The sequence below is a fragment of the Podarcis pityusensis genome (genome assembly GCF_964106645.2).
Source record: "Podarcis pityusensis genome assembly, chromosome: 15".
Lineage (NCBI taxonomy): Eukaryota > Metazoa > Chordata > Lepidosauria > Squamata > Lacertidae > Podarcis > Podarcis pityusensis.
Window position 1 is genome coordinate 45213375 of NC_138040.1, and position 21848 is coordinate 45235222.

Consider the following 21848-nt stretch of genomic DNA (forward strand, 5'->3'; position numbering starts at 1 on the left):
ATTTTTTGTGTTCTTCCTGTCCCTGACGTCTCAGCTTGCAAGCAAACTGAAGGCTCCTGGGAGAGGTTGACAAGAAGGTTTTGAGTAGCGATTTTGCCCAAAGCACCAAGCAGAGTTCTAAACCCAGGCTCCTTGGGGCAAAGGCCTGTACTCTTGTACCTTTTAAAGCCCCCTTGCACAATAAAGATGTAGTAGCAGTAGTAGTAGTAGTAGTAGTAGTAGTAATGGTAGTAATTCATAGCTATCGGCCATTAATGTTCATGTGCTCTTACTTAGTATGAAAATGGGATCACGCTGGAGACCTTCTCTGTGATCGTGGCACAGCTGCTGGGATTCAGCCTAGGACTGTTCTTCGACAACTCAAGACAATGCCACTGCCCAGGCACTTGCTTAATGAGTACCGATGCTGTGTAAGAGCCTTTGTTGCTTCGTTCATCATTAGCATGGTGCTAAGCCGAAACCTGGTTATTTTATCAGTATCAGCCTTCCCCAACCTGGTGCCCTCCCAATGTTTTGGACTACAGCTCCCACTAGTCCCAGGATAGGACAGCCATGCTGGTCTTGGCTGGTGGGAGTTGTGGTCCAAAACCTCTGGAGGGCTCAAGATTGGGGAAGGTCCATCTAGCTGTCTGTTAGATAAACTATCTAATCTATCCTAGCCACTTCCCAGCCTTCTAAGAGGCAATAGAGACTGAAACCATCTCCTGATGGTACACCATTACTGCCTTCAGAAGTGAACAGCTGCCATTCTCCCCTAGGGTGGGGTGGAAAGGTTGAGAGGGTGAAGGGCAGCACCATAGAAGGGTCCTGAAGCAGGCAAGCTCTCCCCACACTTCTGCCACCTGTTTTAATGGCAGGCATTCTGCTAGAGAGCCCCGGGTCCTGCCGTCCCCCCTCTCTCCTCAAAAAGGTGCCAAGCAATTAGGAGCAGCTCATCAGGAGTGCTCACTAGTTTCCTGACTGGTGGGTTGCTGCTGCTTACTGGTCAGAGTGGGGTGAGGTGGTCATCGTTGTGCAACCACACACCCTTTCCCCCAAGCGACACCCCTCAGTGGCCTTGTTCTGTACCTTATGTGTTTTTACAGGTCTGGAATGTGCCCTTGATTTCTGAGGTGCCTCTTGTTTGCCCAGAGAGAGGAAAAAGAGGCATAGGCATAGAAACTTGCCCTGCCATACCAAGGCATAATTCTCATTTGTTGCTCCACCGAGTCCTGGCCTCCACTGGCCTATGGCCCCTGGGAAGGTTGTCCAGAAGGGTATGTGGTCCTTGGGCTGAAAAATATTCCCTACCTGAGACAAATAAACTTAAAGCAGTGTTTCAGGTGAAGGGCCTTAGCCAAACTTTCTCCCTGTCCCGCCGGTTTCCCACACATAAGGATGTGGGGTGGGGGGGTATTTCTTCTTCTCCTTCTCCTTCTTCTTCTTTTCAAAGTTTCAAAAAGAAAAAAACATTTTTTTACACACACACACACACACACACACACACACACGTTTACATTAAACCATAGTCCATATCAGTACCTTTATGGGGTTCCCTGAACCTCTCTCCACCCCTCCCTTGGCTTCCAAAATGTAGCTTCCTTTTTTAACTGCATCTAATTGCATTTATCCAAATTATTGTACTTTATTTTAAATTACAAGTTCTATGTCAATCCTGCTAACGTTTTTAGATTTTTACAGTGTTCTTTAATATATTCTATAAAGTTATGCCATTCTCTATTAAATTTGTTATCTTCTTGGTGCCTGAGCTTCCTGGTCAGTCTTGCCATCTCTGCATAGTCCATCATCTTAATTATCCATTCTTCTTTCGATGGGGCTCTTACTTCTTTCCGTCTCTGGGCAAATAGTATTCTTGCCGCTGCTGTCGCATACATAAACAGTACTTTCTTATCCTTCGGTAATTCTTCTCCTATTATACCTAGTAAAAAGGCCTCTGTATTTTAACAAAAGTTATTTTAAACATTTTTTTCAGTTCATTATAAATCATTTCCCAGAAGGCTTTAGCTATTTTACAGGTCCACTACATATGATGAAATGTACCCTCTTTAACTTTACGCTTCCAACATATGTTCTTATACATTTTTGCTAGTCTTGTAGGAGTCAAATACATCATTTTCATATAATTCTCTTTTAATGTACAGCAGGCTGTAAATTTTAAATCCTCATTCCATAACTTCTCCCATGAAGCAAATTGTTTATTACAGGGATGTCCAACAGGTCGATCTTTAAGTTCTGGTATTGAAAAGTTATTCTCAACTTGTAAAATTGTAAACTTGTAATCCAGTCAAGCTTGGTGCTTATTGTAATCCCAATTTGGTCTTTGCTGACTAGAAGCAAAAAAGAATAATAGCAAGAACAATCCAAATATCATTATAGTCCAAATATCATTATAATCCCAATGAGCAACAAAGATAATCAAAGAGAAATGCTGCACCCTGGTCTCCACCAATTGCTTAAAGTTCCACTTTTAAAACTCCAGCTATTCCAGGCACTCTGCCCCCCTTGGGGTACCCCCAAGTTTGGCTGAGTGTTCTCCTGCTTGGCTTCGGCTCCAATTGTGGAATTCCAAGGTGATTTTTTTATTTCCAAAAACTCAAACTATCCTTAATATAGCTGTGCACTTCCCCTTCTCAAAAGTTCAATAATTCAAGTTCAGTTAAATTAATCATGTTCCAGCAGAAGGGAGATCTTTAAAGTATCTCTAAGTTGCAGTTTGAAAGGGTTAAAATTCCTCCCGGAGGCTCTTCTCATTCACAAATTTCCGCTGCAGAGCCTGACCTTCAGAGAACAGAAGCTGACTTCCTTTTTATTTTTTTATTTTTTTATTTTTAATAAATATTTATTGGAGTTTACAATAAGAATAAATGTAACAGACAATATAACAAATATCTTAACATACTTTCACATTTATTTATTTTTTGGACTTCCTCACATCTCCCGCTCCCACTTTCATCGTTGTAACTTTTTACCAGCAATTTATTATCTTGTTTACATTCTTGTATCCCCTCTATGTATTTATAATCTTACAATTCTCAAAAAGAGTTATATTTTCTCAATCTCACTTATTTTCTTAAATCATCTAAGTTAGTGGTGCTCAATTATTTATGATCTAGCATCCTGCTTAGCATTCACTCAAGTTGCAATGTTTTTGTAAATAGTTCTTAAATTTCTTCCAATCCTCCTCCATCTTCTCTTCTCCCAGGTCACGAATTCTGCCAGTCATCTCAGCTAGTTCCATGTAGTCTATCAGTTGCATCTGCCATTCTTCCAGTGTGGGTAGATCTTGAGTTTTCCAGTGCTTTGCGAGAAGTATCCTTGCTGCTGTTGTTGCATACATAAAAAATGTCCGGTCCTTCTTTACCACCCCTTGGCCGACAATACCCAAAAGAAAGGCCTCTGGTTTCTTTGTGAAGGTATACTTAAATACCTTTTTCAATTCATTATAAATCATTTCCCAGAACGCCTTCACTCTAGGGCAAGTCCACCAGAGGTGGAAGAATGTTCCTTCACTCTCTTTACATTTCCAACACTTATTATCAGACAGGTGGTAAATTTTTGCAAGTTTGACTGGGGTCATATACCATCTATATATCATTTTCATAACATTTTCTTTCAAAGCATTACATGCAGTAAAGTTCAACCCAGTACTCCACAACCTTTCCCAGTCCTCAAACATGATATTATACCCAATGTCCTGTGCCCACCTTATCATAGCCGATTTAACCATTTCATCTTGTGTATTCCATTTTAACAGCAAGTTATACATCCTTGAAAGTACCTTAGTCTTTGGTTCTAACAATTCTGTTTCTAGTTTCGATTTCTCCACCTGGAACCCTAGTTTCTTGTCATTTTTAAAAACTTCTTTAATCTGAGCGTAGTGTAACCAGTCTCGCACTTTATCCTTCATTTTCTCCAAACTCTGCAATTTCCAATTGTCTCCATCTTTTTCTAATATTTCCCAATATTTAGGCCATTTAGCCTCCATATTGGGTCTTTTTCGGGCCTTAGCTTCCAAAGGTGAAAGCCACCTTGGAGTTTTATTTTCCAGCAAGTCTTTATATTTTGTCCAGACATTAAACAGTGATTTTCTGACAATATGGTTCTTAAAGGCCTTATTTGCTTTAACCTTGTCATACCATAAGTATGCATGCCATCCAAAAGCATTGTTAAACCCTTCCAAATCCAACACGTCAGTGTCTTCAAGAAGTAGCCAATCTTTTAGCCAGCAGAACGCTGCGGCCTCATAATACAACTTTAGATCTGGCAGGGCAAAGCCCCCTCTTTCTTTCGCATCGGTTAATATCTTAAACTTAATTCTGGGCTTTTTGCCCTGCCAGACAAACTTAGAAATATCTCTTTGCCACTTCTGAAAGCACCCCGTCTTGTCCAAAACCTGAAGTGTTTGAAACAAAAACAACATCTTTGGCAATACATTCATCTTAATAGCAGCAATTCGGCCTAGCAAAGAAAGTTTCAATTTTGACCAACTATCTAAGTCTCTCTTAATTTCTGCCCAGCATTTTTCATAGTTATCCTTAAATAGACTTAGGTTTTTTGATGTTATGTTTACCCCTAGGTATTTTACTTTTTTAACCACATTAAGTTCTGTCTCTTTCTGAAACCGTTCTGACTCTATATCTGTTAAGTTTTTCCCCAAAACTTTAGTTTTCTGTTTATTCAATTTAAATCCAGCCACCCGACCAAAATCATTAATCAATTGTAGTACTCTTTTCGTACTAGACTCTGGCTCCTGCAAGGTCAAAACCAGGTCATCTGCAAAAGCTTTTAATTTATATTGTTTCTGTCCGACCTGGATTCCTTCCACCAACCGGTCCCCTCTGATCATATTCAATAGCACTTCCAGAACCGAGATAAATAACAAAGGGGAAATAGGGCAACCTTGTCGTGTTCCTTTTTCAATTTTAAACTCCTCTGTAACCACATTGTTAACTATCAGTTTAGCTTTCTGCTCTGAATATATCGCCTCAATCCCATTCTCAAAACCCCGTCCCACTCCCATTTCTTTTAAGTTTCCCATCATAAATTTCCAGGAGATGTTGTCAAAGGCCTTCTCCGCATCTATAAAAATTAAAACTGCTTTTGTGTTTATATCTGTTTGCAAGAGTTCCAAAATGTCGATAATGTTCCTTGTATTGGCAAACAAATGTCTACCTGGGAGAAAGCCTGCCTGGTCCTTATGGATTACTTCATTTAAAACTTTTTTAAGTCTACTTGCCAAAATGTCTGCAAATATTTTGTAATCCACGTTTAAAAGAGAGATGGGACGATAGTTCTTAAGTTGTGTCTTTTCAGCTTCCGTCTTTGGTATTAATGTGATAAACGCTTCCTTCCACGACTCCGGTGCCCTCTTCCCCTCCAAAATTTCATTGCTGACCTCCATCAAAGGTTGTATCAAGTAGTCTTTTAATGTCTTATAGTACTTGGAGGTCAGCCCATCTGGCCCGCTGACTTCCTTTTTAGTTTCTGTTTTCATCCAAATTGTTAATTGCATCCCAGATCTTCTTTTATAATTTATTGTTGTAATGTTACCTTGTTTGGAAGATCTGTTTATCTTTGGTGGTGGCTTGAGACTTTGGCTGCCGAGCGCGATGTTTCCAGCCGTGGGTCCCCGCCTGCCGCCCGCCCGCTCGCTGCCGGAGACAGCTGCAGGTTGTAGGGAGGTTGTTACCTCACTCCGCTGGATCCTTTCAAAGTCCCACTCTTCTGTGGGATTTTTTTTGGGGGGTGTTGAGCCCAAAACACTCTCCCCCACAGCCCAGAGCAGCCCCAAACTGGTTGCCTTTATGAGGACAACTCATACGGCGCTGCCATTCTGAGTGGAAAATAGACCAGAAGCTGTTTTTGCCCAGTATACCATTACAGATTTTATTTCCTCATCTTTTGTTTCCCATTCCAGCAACAAATTATACATTTTTGACAGAACCTTTTCATCATTTTCCAACAATTCTTTCTGCAATCTCAAAAATTCTTCAACAAAATCCATTCCTTTATTCAACCTAAAAATGTCATTTAATTGATGGTATTGGAGTCAATCAGTTAACTGATGTCTTATGTCTTCAAACTTTTTTTTACTTTCAATTGATTTTCCTCCTCAGTTAACAACTCTCTAAATGTTGCCTATTATTTTTCCATATTTTTTTTTAAACTGACAACACTTCTAATGGTGACAGCCACCATGGGGTTTTGTTCTCTAATAAATTATTATATTTTTCCCAAACAACATAAATTGATTTTCTAATAATATGGTTTTGAAATCTCCTATGAACTTTAGCTTTTCCATACCAAAGATATGCATGCCACCCAAATCTATTATCATGACCTTTCAGATCTAAGATATCTGGATTCCTCAATGTCATCTATTCTCATGGCCAACAAAGGCAGAACACCTCACAATATAATTTTAAATCCAGTAGGGGGAATCCACCTCTTTCTTTAGCATCTGTTAATAGTTTATAATTTATACTTAATCCTAAATTTCTTCCCCTGCCAAATAAATTTGGATATATTGCCATTGTTTGAAGAGTCCTGTTCCATTGACTTTCGGTATAGATTGAAATAGAAATAACATTCTTGGCAATACATTCATTTTTATTAGTGAGATAATTTCTTTCTTCCCCATATTTCCATATTTCTTTTGATGTCATTCCAAACTTTTATATAGTTATCTTTAAAAATGTTTATATTCTTTGTTGTCAACCACACCCCTAAATATTTCACCTTAATTTCCATCCCCAACTCTTGTTAGCTTTCTCAGTTCGTTTTCTTCTGTTCCGTCATATTTTTTACCAGCAATTTAGTTTTATTTTTATTAAATTTGAAACCTGTGACTTGGCCAAATTGGTTAATCTTATCCAGTACCCTTGGTATACTTCCCAAGGGGTTTTCTACCATTATTACCAGGTCATCCGCAAACGCCTTAAGTTTGTATGATCTGCGCCTCACTGTAATACCTTTAATATTTTTGTCTGCTTTTATGTTCCTCACCAATGTCTCCAGTACCAGAATAAACAATAATGGGGACAGGAAACAACTCTGCCTTGTTCCTTTCATGATATTACATATTTCTGTTACTACATTATTTACTTTTAATTTAATTTAATTTAATTGCATTAGCATACAGCCATAGCAAAATAAGACAATACAAAAATGTTGGAGACAAACAACCAAGCAAAATTCAAAGCGATATTGCTGGCGTAATGACATTTAAAATACCCTAAGACAATAATACAGAGATTTAGTTGCCAGCGCCAAAAAACTAGTATGCGGATATAAGTAAAGCATAAAATGGCCCCAAAATAGGCTCAGCACATTGAGTTAAAAAGGTAATAAAAGAATTAAAACAGGTCCAGGACTAGGACACACTACCCTGTCAGAGTAGCCCTGAGTTTCAGAGCCTGCACTATGAAGATTGCCACCCCACGTGAAATTTGGGGATTTGCGTCCACAAGAAGTGCTTTCAAACAGTCTTCCTTAGATGAAATGGAGGACGGGATCAAGAGGAGGAGCTTAGGTCTTATTGGGTCATAAATAGGGCAGTAGAAAAAGAAATGTACTACATTATTTACTATTAACTTTGCCTGTTGGTCTGAATAAATAGCTTCTATACCTCTAAGAAAGGATTACCCAAAGTTCATCATTTAAAAAAAAAATATATATAAACATCCACAAAACCTTATCTGTCAGGGTGATTGGTGGGTGCTAGCAGAGATAACAGCCTGGAACTGGAGGCCCCTCGACTGTCCTCGGGTCCAGTAATGGACCACTTTGACCGGATATCCCCAGCCGATGTGGACAGACTCCTCCGAGCTGGAAAGCCCACCACCTGTCCTCTTGACCCGTGCCCGTCTTGGCTGATTAGAGCATGCCCAGACGAGGTGCGGGCCCCCCTAGGGGATATAATTAATTTGTTCCTTGGCACCAGGACATTCCCAGGGGAACTGAAGGAGGCAGTGGTGCGCCCACTCTTAAAGAAAACATCATTAGATCCCTTAGATCTATGAAATTACCGCCCGGTTTCAAATCTTCCATTCCTGAGTAAGGTGATTGAAAGAGCGGTTGCTGAACAGCTTGGTGGGTTTCTGAATGAAACATCGGCTCTGGATCCATTCCAGTCCGGCTTCCGCGCTGGTCATGGGACTGAGACGGCGCTGGTTGCCCTAACAGATGATCTCCGCAGGCAGCTGGATCGAGGCGGGTCGGGGCTGCTGATTCTTCTGGTTGATCACAAACTCCTGGACCACCGCCTTGCCGATGTGGGGATCCAGGGCACAGTCCTTCAATGGCTGCGCTTGTTTCTCTCTGGTCGGGGACAAAGGATGGCGCTTGGGGGGTAATTGTCATCGCGCCACTCCTTGGTGTGTGGAGTGCCTCAGGGTGCGATACTCTCCCCAATGCTTTTCAACAATTTTATGCGCCCCCTCGCCCAGCTTGGGCTGGGTTGCCATCAGTATGCTGATGACACCCAACTCTATCTGTTGATGGATGGCCATCCTGACTCGGCCCTAGACACACTGATCAGATGTTTGGAAGCTGTGGCTGGATGGTTACGTGGGAGCCGGTTGAAGTTAAATCCTTCGAAGACAGAGGTCCTTTGGCTGGGAGGGGACGATATGGGATTGTGGGGGGCAACTCCCATCTCTTGCGGGGGTGCAATTAGTGCCAGCACTGTCCGTTAAGAGTTTGGGTGTAATCTTCGACACCTTCCTTTCCATGGAGGCGCAGATTGCAGCTATAACAAAGGCGGCATTTTTTCATCTCCGCCAAGCTAAGCAGTTGGCTCCTTACCTCTCTCGCCCTGACCTAGCCACTGTGATCCACGCGACGGTCACCTCCAGACTTGATTATTGTAACTCGCTCTACGTGGGGCTGCCCTTGAGACTGACCCAGAAACTCCAGCGGGTGCAGAATGCTGCAGCAAGACTCCTTATGGGGTCCTCGCTGCGAGATCACATTCACCTAGTGCTATACCAGCTGCACTAGCTCCCGGTGGAGTACAGGATCAGGTTTAAGGTGCTGGTTTTAACCTTTAAAACTCTATATGGCCTAGGACCCTCGTACCTACGGGACCGCCTCTCCTGGTATGTCCCACAGAGGAACTTACGGTCTTCAAACAAAAGCATCTTGAAGGTCCCAGGCCACAGAGAGGTTAGGCTGGCCTCAACTAGAGCCAGGGCTTTTCCAGCTGTGGCTCCAATCTGGTGAAACGCTCTGTCACAAGAGACTAGGGCCCTGTGGGACTTGACATCTTTCCGTGGGGCCTGCAAGATGGAGCTGTTCCACTAGGCCTTTGGTCAGGGCACAGCCTGACTCCCTCCTTTGGCAATCTTCACAGAACTGTAGCCCAATGGTTGCCATCAATTTGATTTGAATTAATTTTATAATGAAATGTTTTTAGAATTGTCAGGGGTTCAGGAGCAGAGGCAAGGGCAAGGGAGGAAACAGAGAGCGAGGGGGAGGAGGCAGAAGAAAAGATGAGTGATGACGACGACCCGAGATCTCCGAGTCTTTCCAGTGAATCAGAAGATTCACAGAAAGGAGCACCAGTGGCCAGGGCAAGGGGGGAGCCTAGGGGGACACCCCAGGAAGATAGAGCCAGAGGGGACTCAGAGGGGAGCAGTTGGAAATCGGGACCAGCGTCACCGCCAGAGAGCAGGGAAGAGGAAGGGCGCCAGGGATCAAGCGCTGGCAGCTCACAACAGGGGGGAGGGCACGAGTCAGGAGTGGCCACACCTCCATCGGGGAGCGAAGAAACGGTCAGACGGAAGGTGGAAGGTTGGGCGCGCGCGACAAGTTCAAATGCACAGGAAGGTGGCGCAGTAGGCAGCCCGGAAAGGGAGCCAGGTCCTAAAGCCCGCCGAAAGGAGGGAGAAGAGTCAGGGGGGTCAGCGTCAGAGGAATCCCGGAAGGAAGAGACCCCGGGGGGCAGAGGGACCCAGAGAAGAACAGTCAGGCGGAAAAGGTGGAGCAAGGCTAGGATATTAAGTTGGTGTACAAGGGGCGGAGACTCAGATGGAGCTTCGCCGATTTAACCATTAGACGTAGGGTTGCACGCAGCAGCTTGAGAATGGAAACTGTAACTCAATAAAGACTTTTATTTAATGATCGCTGGCTAGCGTGATCCTCTGTGAGCTAGGATCTGGAAGCAGCTCTGACAGTAAGCTCCATCTCTAGATTGTGGGCATCTACGTCCTCGCGGAGAGGAGAGAAAGCGGGTGCCTACTAGCGAGCTCACGAACGGCAGACAACATGACGGCCGAACAGCAGATAGCGGAACTCAGAGAAGCAGTGTCGCGCCTGAATGCCGAGGCTCTTGCATCCAGGAAGAGAGAGGAGGACGCAGCTGCCGCCTACAGGGATCTCCAGGTCAGGTTGGAAGTGCTTACGAAGCAAGGGCAACTGACACCCAAACCGGAGGGGATTGGGTTGGGGAGACGAACAGGCGGTTTGGTCTCTCACTTCGATGGGAATTTGCAACAGTACCCCAACTTTAGAGCAGATGTAATGTGTGCACTGCAACTGCTGAACAAAGACTTTAGAGATGAGCAAGAGAAGGTGGGATTCATCATGTCCCATTTGCATGGAGATGCTAAAGCATGGCTGCGCAATTTGTGGAGAGATAAGGATCCGGCGCTCCAAAATGCGGATGCCTTTATTAAAGCGATGGATGGGTGCTTTTTGTCAAGCATTGACGTGGATCTTGCTCGGCAGCAGATACATGGACTGAAGCAAGGGAGGGCCAGCGTAAGGCAGTACCATGCCCGCTTTTTCGCTTTGGTCAGTGCCCTGGAATGGGACAGAGATTCGGCTCCTGTAAGAGACCTGTTTTGGGAGGGATTGCACGGCTCGGTTAAAGATGAAATTGTGAGGGGGGAGAGACCCCGGACCACGCAGGAGATCGTTCAGAGGGCGCTGGCGGTGGGGGTGCGGCTGGAAGGACGTCCGTGGAGCAGTGGCGAAGGGCGTGGAGGGCGCGAACCAGCCAGGGGCTCCTCCTTCCTTCCCAGAGAAGCAGCGCGTGCGCAATCCACGCCTCCGCCAGGAGGAGGAGCGGAACCTATGGAGGTTGGAGGTGCAAGGGCTCAGTCAGCAGCCAGAGCCCTAGCACCGGCAGCAGTGAAAGCGAAGCCTCCTAGAGGGAACAGGAAGTGTTACATCTGCGATGATCCACAGCATATGGCGAAAGAGTGTCCCCAGAGGCTCCACAAGCACACTGCAGCCTCAGCAATGGTAACTGCAGCAACGCAGCAAGGACAACCACAGCAGGGAAACGACGGAGTCTGGTTGGAGGAAGAGGCACTGGGGCCCAGCCAGACGTGTCAGTGAAGCAGTCCCCAGAGATTTTACAGCCCATGGACCCCCTCCCGCCCAAACCGGTAGTGAGGCTCACCGCGTCGCTCCAGCTGCCCAATGGAATCACCATGGACGTGCCAATCACCATTGACTCCGGAAGCAATGCGGACTTTATAGGGCAGGACTTTGTCGACCGGCACGCTATACAGTTGCTGCCTGCCACGCTGCCCCTGCAGGTTGTCACGGTGGATGGCAGGGAGCTGCTAGGGGGGCAAGTGGTGAAGCAGACGCCACCAATGGTGATGCGACTTGGGAATCACAGGGAAATCATCAGCTTCAATGTCACTCAACTATCGGACACGCCCATTGTATTGGGCATGAGTTGGCTGGACAAGCACAGCCCGACGCTGGCTTGGTACCAGAGGCAGCTGACCTTCGGCTCTTCCTTTTGCGCTGAACACTGCATCGTGCCCAGGCAGGAAGGAGGGGAAGAGGAGTCACAGCTGCAGCTAGGCACGCTGCAAGCGGTTCCCCACAAGTACGCGGAATTTTTGGAGGTTTTCTGCGAGAAGGAGGCAGACAGGCTACCCCCCCACAGACCATATGACTGCAAAATTGACCTGCTGCCGGGGGCGGCGCTGCCCAAAGGGAAGCTGTATTCCATGTCTGAGGACGAACTGCAGGAACTCAAAGAGTTCATAGATCATAATTTGGAGCGCGGTTTCATCCGAGAGTCCAAGGCAGCGGGGGGCAGTCCGGTATTCTTTGTTAAGAAGCGGGACACGCCCCAAAAAAGACTTGTAGTGGACTTTCGCATCTTGAACAGTGTGACCAAGCCATCGGACTTCCCCATGCCCCGAATCGACGACCTCCTCGCAAAGGTACGGAAGGGCAGAGTGTTCACCAAGTTGGACCTGCGAGGGGCATACAACCTCATTCGCATGCGGGAAGGAGATGAGTGGAAGACAGCCATGTTCACGCCCCTGGGCACCTACGAATATAGAGTTATGCCTTTTGGATTGCAAAATGGCTCCCACGTTTTTCAAGCTTTCATGCATCACGTGTTGGCGGGGCTCCTCTACAAGACGTGCGTCTGTTTCTTGGATGACATCCTGATCTTTTCGGAATCGCAGCAGGAGCATGACAGACACGTCAAGGAAGTGCTGAGCAGGCTACAGCAACATAGGCTTTACGCCAAGCTGGAGAAGTGCCAATTCGACGTGACGGAGGTGGATTTCCTGGGCTACAAGTTGTCTGATAAAGGGCTCGCCATGGACAGCGCCAAGGTCCGAGCAGTGTTGGATTGGAAAAGCCCACGCAACCGGAAGGAGGTCCAACGGTTTGTCGGCTTCGCGAACTTCTATCGCAAGTTTATCAAAGGCTTTGCGATGCAGACAGCGGCCATCACGGACACGCTCAGCTCCAAGAAAAAGAAGTTCATCTGGACAGAGCAGGCGGAGCAGTCCTTTCAGGCACTCAAGCGTCTCTTCGCATCGGAAGAGCAGCTGCTTCATGTCAACCCCAGCAGGCCGATGAGGGTGGAGACAGACGCTTCGGACAGAGCCGTGGGAGCAGTCCTGCTGCAGAAAGACCCGCAGGGGGTTTGGAGGCCGGGAGCGTTTTATTCAAGGAAGCTCAGCAAGTCCGAACAGAACTACACCATCTGGGACAGGGAGTTGCTGGCCATTCATGCAGCGTTCAAAGCGTGGAGGCACTTCCTGATCGGCGCCAAGCACACGGTGCAGGTCTGCACGGACCACAAGAATCTAGAGCACTGGCGCACGGCACAGTTCCTGAACCAGAGGCAGATACGTTGGGCTGAGTTCTTTGCGAATTTCGACTTCCGAATAGAATATGTCCCGGGGGACACCAACATCATGGCGGATGCTCTCTCCCGTAAGCCACAGTATCTGGAGGAGGCAACGCCAGCGGCCGCCATGCACATCTTCGCACCGACAGTGTGGGCGTGCGCGGCGGCAACAGTTGACCTGGATGCGGTGCGACGAGCGTTGCAGGATGACTCCTTCGCGCAAGCAAAGATGGCAGAGGTGCACAGGGGCACGGCAGCGACCGACGAGTTCCAGCTGCGAGATGGTTTGCTCATCCGTAAAGGGGCCATCTACGTGCCGGGAGACGAACTTCGCGCCAAGGTACTGCAGCAGCTGCACGACGCGCCCACTGCCGGGCACTTTGGCAAGGAGAAGACGGTGGAATTAGTAGCCAGAAACTTCTGGTGGCCCGGAATGAGAGGGGAAGTCGCGGACTACGTGGCGAGGTGTGACACCTGCCAGAGGGCCAAACCAGTGCACAGACCGCCGGCCGGACTGCTGGAACCGCTGCAAACTCCGTTCGAACCATGGGAGAGAGTGGCCCTGGACTTTGTCACGGATCTGCCCAGCTCGAGGGGCAAGACGGCTGTGCTGGTGGTGGTGGACTTGTTCTCCAAGATGGCACATTTCATTCCGTGTGCGAAGGTGGCCACGGCGGAACAAACCGCCAAACTGTTCATAGACCACGTGTTCAAGGTTCACGGTCTGCCGCGGTCTATTCTGTCCGACCGAGGGCGACAGTTCATCTCGAACTTCTGGCAGAGGCTGATGGGCTTCCTGAACGTCAAGATCAACCTGGCGTCGGCTAGACACCCGCAGACCAACGGGCAAGCGGAGCGGGTCAATGCCATCATGCAGCAGTACCTGAGATGTTATGCGAATCAACAGCCTGCGACGTGGGTGGATTACCTGCCTCTCGCCGAGTTCGCCTACAACAACACGAAGCACGTGTCCACGGGGGTCACGCCGTTCTTCGCCAACAACGGGAGGCACCCCAGAACCTTCCCGGGACTGGAAAGAATGGGGGAGGGGGAGCCGCAGACAGCAGATGCGTTCGCGTCGGAGTTGCAGGAGGTCCACGATCAGCTGCGGCGGCACCTGGAGCTGGCTAAACACGCATACAAGGTACAAGCGGACAAACACAGAAGGGTTGGCGAAGAGATCCATGTGGGAGACTGGGTCTGGTTAGCAGCCCACGCAGTGCCGGCCAGGTCGTTGGCGAAGAAGAAACTAGGCCATAAACAACTGGGGCCCTACCAAGTCGAAGAACAGGTCAACCCGGTGGCTTTCAGGCTGGCTCTTCCGGAGGGTTCCAGAATGCATCCGGTGTTCCACAGATCGGTGCTCACTCCCTACAAGGCACCTCACAGTTTTCAGGAACCAGGAACGGCACCGGGTCCGCTCCGAGAGAGAACCGGGCAAGGGGGAGTGGCACAGGAGGAACGCATCAACGAAGTCACGGAGATTTTGGACTCCAGATGGGGGGAAGAGGGGGTAGAATACCTTCTCGCCAAGGAGGGCACCCCGGCCAGTGCCAACAGCTGGGTGCCGGGCTACGCTTTAGACGAACCTCTGCTCAAAGAAGAGTTTCATGCCCTCTTCCCACATAGGCCAATGCCAGCAGACTTTTTCGACGACTGGCTTTTCACGCCCACGCTTTCAGCCAGCACGTTCCGGGGGTTCGACTCGGACGAGGAACCGACACGAGACGCCCGTTCCCCGGAGGGGTCACCCTCGGGATCTGCTTCAGAACCCTCGTATTGGTGGGATGATCGACCAGAGGAGCAGTTCCGCAGAAGGTGGCTGGAGGGTCCAGGACGAGCAACGTCTCCAGAAGGCAACGAGGGAGAGACGGACATGGACGTTTTCGGGGACGACCCGGGTTTCGAGCACGGCGGCACAGAGATGGAAGCGGAGGTGACCGTCGTCAACGAGAGCAGGGAGGAAGAACCGGAAGACTTCGGATGGCGGCCCGCCACGGGAAGCGAACTGTATCCGACATTCGTCCCCCTGACACAGCAGCACCCAGATCCCGCACCGGAAGGAGGGGAGGGGGGAAGAGGGGGCTTCGAGGGGGGGATGGATGTCAGGGGTTCAGGAGCAGAGGCAAGGGCAAGGGAGGAAACAGAGAGCGAGGGGGAGGAGGCAGAAGAAAAGATGAGTGATGACGACGACCCGAGATCTCCGAGTCTTTCCAGTGAATCAGAAGATTCACAGAAAGGAGCACCAGTGGCCAGGGCAAGGGGGGAGCCTAGGGGGACACCCCAGGAAGATAGAGCCAGAGGGGACTCAGAGGGGAGCAGTTGGAAATCGGGACCAGCGTCACCGCCAGAGAGCAGGGAAGAGGAAGGGCGCCAGGGATCAAGCGCTGGCAGCTCACAACAGGGGGGAGGGCACGAGTCAGGAGTGGCCACACCTCCATCGGGGAGCGAAGAAACGGTCAGACGGAAGGTGGAAGGTTGGGCGCGCGCGACAAGTTCAAATGCACAGGAAGGTGGCGCAGTAGGCAGCCCGGAAAGGGAGCCAGGTCCTAAAGCCCGCCGAAAGGAGGGAGAAGAGTCAGGGGGGTCAGCGTCAGCGTCAGAGGAATCCCGGAAGGAAGAGACCCCGGGGGGCAGAGGGACCCAGAGAAGAACAGTCAGGCGGAAAAGGTGGAGCAAGGCTAGGATATTAAGTTGGTGTACAAGGGGCGGAGACTCAGATGGAGCTTCGCCGATCTAACCATTAGACGTAGGGTTGCACGCAGCAGCTTGAGAATGGAAACTGTAACTCAATAAAGACTTTTATTTAATGATCGCTGGCTAGCGTGATCCTCTGTGAGCTAGGATCTGGAAGCAACTCTGACAAGAATGTTGTACTATTTTATTGTTGTTAGCCGCCCCGAGCCCTGCTTCAGCTGCGGAGGGTGGGATATAAATAAAATTTATTATTTATTTATTTATTTATTTATTTATTATTTGTTCTTAACAGAAGGTCATTTACTGTCCGAATCGAGTCGATATGGCCTGCAGATTAATTGGGTTTTAAGAAATGTGTATACTCTCTCCCTAATGGATGTTTGAATCTCCAAACATCCGTCAATTAAAATTCTCAACCTTGGTTGGTTTGAAGAAAGTAACAGGTAGTCTCCCTTCCTTAGAATTAATTTTCTTTTTTATTCTGTCCAGATCCGGTGAGACCACCCCATTCAAATTTCCCAGCAAAATCATTTTTTGGTCCATAAACTCATTTTCTCTTCTATAAAATTCTAATTTTCTCTCATTTGGTGCATAGATTCCCACAATCACCATTTTTCCTCCTTGGGACATCACCTGAACAACTATCACTCTTCCCTGAACAACTATTACTCTTTCTCGCCACATCTCTTGCAAACATATTATATCCAATTTTTTTTATTTAACATATATTCTGTTTTTTTTCTTTTTATCATTTAGTCCATTTACATTCCACATTAAAATTTTCAGCTCCATCTTCCTTTAATTTTTTAATTTATCAAAAAATTAAATACAAATTAAAACTTGTTGTACATTATTTTCATCTTTATTTCCTCCACTACAGCCTCCAACCACTCCTTCAATTCTTCCCCTGGTTGAGGTCTCTTCCCTCCTCATTCTTTTTGATATCTTCTCCAAAACTTATCTGCTTCTGCCGGGTCTCTGCATCTGTACTTTTTCCCTTTATATTTTAAGACGTATCCTCAAGACTTTTGTGTTTTTTTTGTTTAAGTCCTGTACTGATTTTTCCAAAACTGTTGTTTTTGTTGACAGTTCTTTTATCTGTACAGATATGTCCTCCATCTTTCCATCCATTTTAGTCTCAAGAGCCTTAGTTTGTTCCCTAATGTCCTTCTTCAGATCTAAAATTAAATCTGCAATTTCAGTCTTACGATCTGTATCCTGAGCAGATCCTCTTCTTCCTTGAGTTAATAATAATAATAATAATAATAATAATAATAATTTATTTATACCCCGCCCTCTCTGACCAGAGCCAGGCTCAGGGCAGCTAACACCAGTAAAATTACAATAAAAACATAATAGAGAAAATACAATTTAAAATAGAGGTTAAAAATACAATTTAAAATGCAGCCTCATTTTAATAATAACCCATAGATCAAAACCATAAGGGGAGGGAAACATAAGTGTCAGACTGAGTCCAAACCAAAGGCCAGGCGGAACAGCTCTGTCTTGCAGGCCCTGCAGAAAGATGTCAAGTCCCGTAGGGCCCTAGTCTTTTGTGACAGAGCATTCCACCGAGTTGGGGCCAGTACTGAAAAGGCCCTGGCCCTAGTTGAGACCAATCTAACCACCTTGCAACTTGGGACCTCCAAAATGTTGTCATTTGTGGACCTTAAGGTCCTCCACAGGGCATACCAGGAGAGGCGGTCCCGTAGGTACGTAAGTTCCAAGCCGCATAGGCCTTTAAAGGTCAAAACCAGCACCTTAAACCTGACCCTGTACTCCACCAGGAGCCAGTGCAGTTGGTAAAGCACTGGATGAATGTGATCCCGTGGCAATGACCCCATAAGGAGCCTCGCCGCGGCATTCTGCACCCGCTGGAGTTTCTGGGTCAGCTTCAAGGACAGCCCTGCATAGAGCGAGTTACAGTAATCAAGCCTGGAGGTTACTGTCGCATGGATCACTGTGGCCAGATCAGGGCGAGAAAGGTAAAGGACCAACTGCTTAATACGGCGGAGATGGAAAAATGCCACCTTTGCTGTGGATGCAACCTGCGCCTCCATGGAAAGGGTGGTGTCGAAGGTTACACCCAAGCTCTTGACAGAAGGCACTGATTGAGCCCCTGCAAGAGATGGGAGTTGGCCCCTCAACCCCATGTCGTCCCGACCCAGCCAGAGGAGCTCTGTCTTTGAAGGATTTAATTTCAACCGGTTCCCACGCAGCCATCCAGCCACAGCTTCCAAGCATCTGGTCAGTGTGTCCGGGGCCGAGTCAGGGCCGCCGTCCATCAACAGATAAAGCTGGGTGTCATCAGCATATTGATGACAACCCAGCCCAAAGCTCTGGACAATCTGGGCAAAGGGGGCACATAAAGATATTGAAAAGCATTGGGAAAAGGATTGCGCCCTGCGGGACTCCACACACCAAGGAGTGCTGCGGCAACAACTCCCTCCCTAGAGCCACCCTCTGTCCCCGACCTGAGATAAAGGAGCACAGTCATTGTCGGACTGTGCCCTGAATCCCCACGTCGGCAAGGTGGTGGTCCAAAAGTTCGTGATCGACAATGTTGAAGGCTGCTGACAGGTCTAAAAGAATCAGCAGTTCTGACCCACCTCAATCCAGCTGCCTGTGGAGATCATCTCTTAGGGCGACCCAAGCCGTTTTGGTCTCATAACCAGGGCGAAAGCTGGACTGAAATGGATCCAGAGTTGGTGTAGTTGTTGAGCTTCCTGCTCCAGACGGTGGTTTATTTGCTGCCATATTTATTTTTTTATTCTTATTTCCTTTATTATTATTGTCCTGTGTCATTTCTTCCAACCTCAATACTTCACCTCCTATCTCCCCTCCCTATGTCTAATGGATGATATAGCTAGGTATACAGGAGGTATTCCAAAAATATAGTCAGGTCTGTGTAATAGCTCCTTCTAACTACTAGGTGGCTTCCCTATTCTTTCTCTCCTTCCCCTTCCCCCTCATCTCTGTCAGCCTTTGTCTCAGACTGCTCTTTTTAACTTCTCAGTCTGCCTGCAGTAGATAAGGAAGCCTGTTCTCAAAACAATTTTGTTTTCCTGACCAAAGTCCTGGATGTTAATTGTAATCCACAAGGGGGGGGGGTAGATTCAGTTGAACAATACTGGTAAATATAAGGAAAATGTAAAAATGGCAAAAGTAATCCAATCTATCAAACAGGAAATATACAAAATATTATCTTCAGTTCTTCTACGCCTAATCCAATTTTCACCCCAATCGCTGGGAAATGGGGGAAGTGGAGTTACCTCCACCAAACAGGGCAACGTATTACCAGAAACAAAGCAAAAAGAAAAATAGTATTTCAACTCCCAGTTGAGTCTAATCCACTTTTTGCTGATTCTCCTTACACACAGTTCCACAGGAAAAAGGAAACTGTTTTACACTGACACATAGAGACTATAGCTTCGCCCATGGTTTCAACCTTATATCCATTGTTTTAAAAGTCACTTTCTGCTGGGTATTCTAATAAAAGACACTGTTCATTTTGCTCCACAAACTTTTTAATAGATAAGGCACCCTTAAGGCAAGGTGAGGCAACTGCCTCAGGTGGCAGGATCCCCAGGAGCAACTGGTTGTGATGTAGATATTTATTCACACTTATTCCTGATGCAAATCTTCACTCTCACTTTCTTCCCTGGCGGGGAGCGGAGCACCAGTTTGTGGTTCACCTCAGGTGCCAAAATGTATTGGACCAGCTCAAGGGGTTCTTCATTGGGCAAATCAGCTTGGAGGTAGAAAACGCATAAATCTGGGTGTCTTTAGTCTGTCTTCCCACAACCTTTGACATGGTTTTCTGTGCTATGGAAGCTTTTATCTACTGCCTATTGCCCACAGGCAGGCCAGCGGCATCAAGTCCTTCAGCAGCTGCAGTATAAAAGATTTCCGGAATTTTCTGGAGTCCGGAGCATCGCAGTGCCTCTTGAACAAGCCACGCATGGATCTCATGTACAGAGCCCCCTACTGTGGAAACAAAGTGGTGGAAGACGGGGAGCAGTGTGACTGTGGCACAGCAAAGGTTTGTTAGAAAGAGAAGCCAGAAAGAAGAGCAAATAAAGGAGAGCGAGCTAATGGTGACTTAAATAAGCCACATCTGTGCCTTCTCAGTGGTGTTCCCCTGTTTGCGGAATGCACTCTTAGTGAGGGCCTCAGTCTCCCTCGTTATTAACTTTTAGGAGAAATTTTAAAACATTCCTCCTGTTCACCCAGACATTTGATCGCTGAAATATCTGCCCTTAGCGGCCTAGAAGTCATTAGTTTTGAGAATTGCTTATTGCTTTTAAGAGTTGTAAAGGTTTTTTTTTTTAAAGTTCTAATAGTATTGTTTTAGCATTGACATGTTTGCCATGCTGGGATCCTTTGGTGGAAGGTTGAGAAAACAAATGTAATAAATAAATGAAACATGAAAAATAAATGTTTTTATATACGGTTAACTTGTCACTCAGTTTATTTATACCCTGCCTTTCTTTCATCATGAAAACCAAGACAGTTCCTAGGCTGTTTCCCATCCAGACCCACATGGGCATAGCCCCCCCCCCCCACTACACCCATGCAGACACAGTTCCCCTTCAGTGGGAGAAGGAAAAAAATAACTGGTCCCACACTGACACATTGACAGCCACGACATAGGATGCTGTGCAGTTCAGCACCCAATTGCAATGCAACACAGTCGATAGATAAACCCAACCCAGGGAGAACATAGCTCAGATGCTAAGAAAGGGCAGCAAAAGACCATGTACACTTTTAGGTCACAAGGGGAATGCTGGTGAGAGAGGCAGTTTGCACAAAACAACTTGGCCTTCCTAACTTCCACACTTTTCCAGCTGCCTGAAAAGGTCTCTGCCTCAGGTGTTCAGTTTGTATTACTTTAAAACCTATGTATGACTGTTTTTTGTACTGTTCAAAAAACTATTTTAGCTGTTTTTATATGTCTGTTACCACCTCAAGACATGTATGTTAAAGGCGATTTCTGAATAATAATAATAAAGTCTATCTGAACTTTGCCTTGGAACTCCAAACACTCTGGTGGGGCTCAAGCTACCTCCTCTGTCCCTTTCCTGGGATTGGAAGCCTCTGGAAGCTGCTGCTGCCTACTAGTGTTTGTGGAACCCATTGGCAAAAGGAATGTTCCCTTCCTGGATGGATCTTGAAATCTCACCCCAGGGAAGGCTGTGTGTGTGGTTTGCACAGTCCCCCATGTCCAGGAGGTATTGTGTGCTGTGTATCTTTCTCTTCTTCCTCCCTTTTCAGATGTTATGCAAGCCAGAAGGAAGGCCTGGGGACTGTCAGTGTTATTTATATTTATTTCAGCGGTTTTTGTACCACTTAATCAGATTGCCAGAAATCATACAGTGGATAAAACAGAAAGCTTACTTAAAATGCCTGCTGATAATTGCTGATAATTTTGGGGTTGCCAGGGACAGGTCTTTCAGTCATCAAATGCCCAAATTGAAACAGGAGTATTTTAAAAATTTTCCTAAAAGCTGATGATGAAGGAGATTGACACCCCATTAGGGAGGACGTTACACAAATGGGGAGCCACCACCAATAAGGCCCTGTCACAGGTCACCACCAGCTGGGATGCTTCCTTTGTGTGAGTTGAGTTTGCATAGTGGGGTGAGGTAGAGTAATGGAGTTGATCACCTGGCCCTTCCAAGTACTGGAGTTGATCACCTGGCCCTTCCAACATTTCTCTCAAAGTGGACTGCAATGTGTCTATAGGTTCCTGACTCCTGCTATCCCATTTTCCCCCTTCCAGGAATGTGAAAGCAATCCATGCTGTGAGCCAAATTGTCTGTTGAGAAGAGGGAAAGCCTGTGCCCATGGTGATTGTTGCTGGTCGAGGTATTGTAGGGTAAGCTAGCCTCAAGCCCCATGCCCTCTTAGAGATGCCAGAGAATTCTGACAGAATCATCCATGTTCACTTGTTTGTCCCATGTCCAGAATGGAAATCAGTCCAATGTTCACTGTTACTGTTGCTTTCGATTCACAAAACTGTTTACACCTC

General features: G+C 46.9%; 1 protein-coding gene across 3 annotated transcripts in view; it reads left to right on the forward strand.

Moving 5' to 3' along the window:
- LOC308463756 (disintegrin and metalloproteinase domain-containing protein 2-like) overlaps positions 1-21848 on the forward strand; it is a 71554-nt gene that overhangs the window by 14025 nt on the left and 35681 nt on the right. For 2 of the 3 annotated variants that reach the window (XM_080982427.1, XM_080982425.1), the window contains exons 11-13: positions 277-410; positions 19679-19859; positions 21600-21695. In XM_080982427.1, coding sequence (XP_080838553.1) covers positions 277-410; positions 19679-19859; positions 21600-21695 — 411 coding nt within the window. The remainder of the gene's footprint in view (positions 1-276; positions 411-19678; positions 19860-21599; positions 21696-21848) is intronic. The other variant, XM_080982426.1, reaches the window with a different exon arrangement.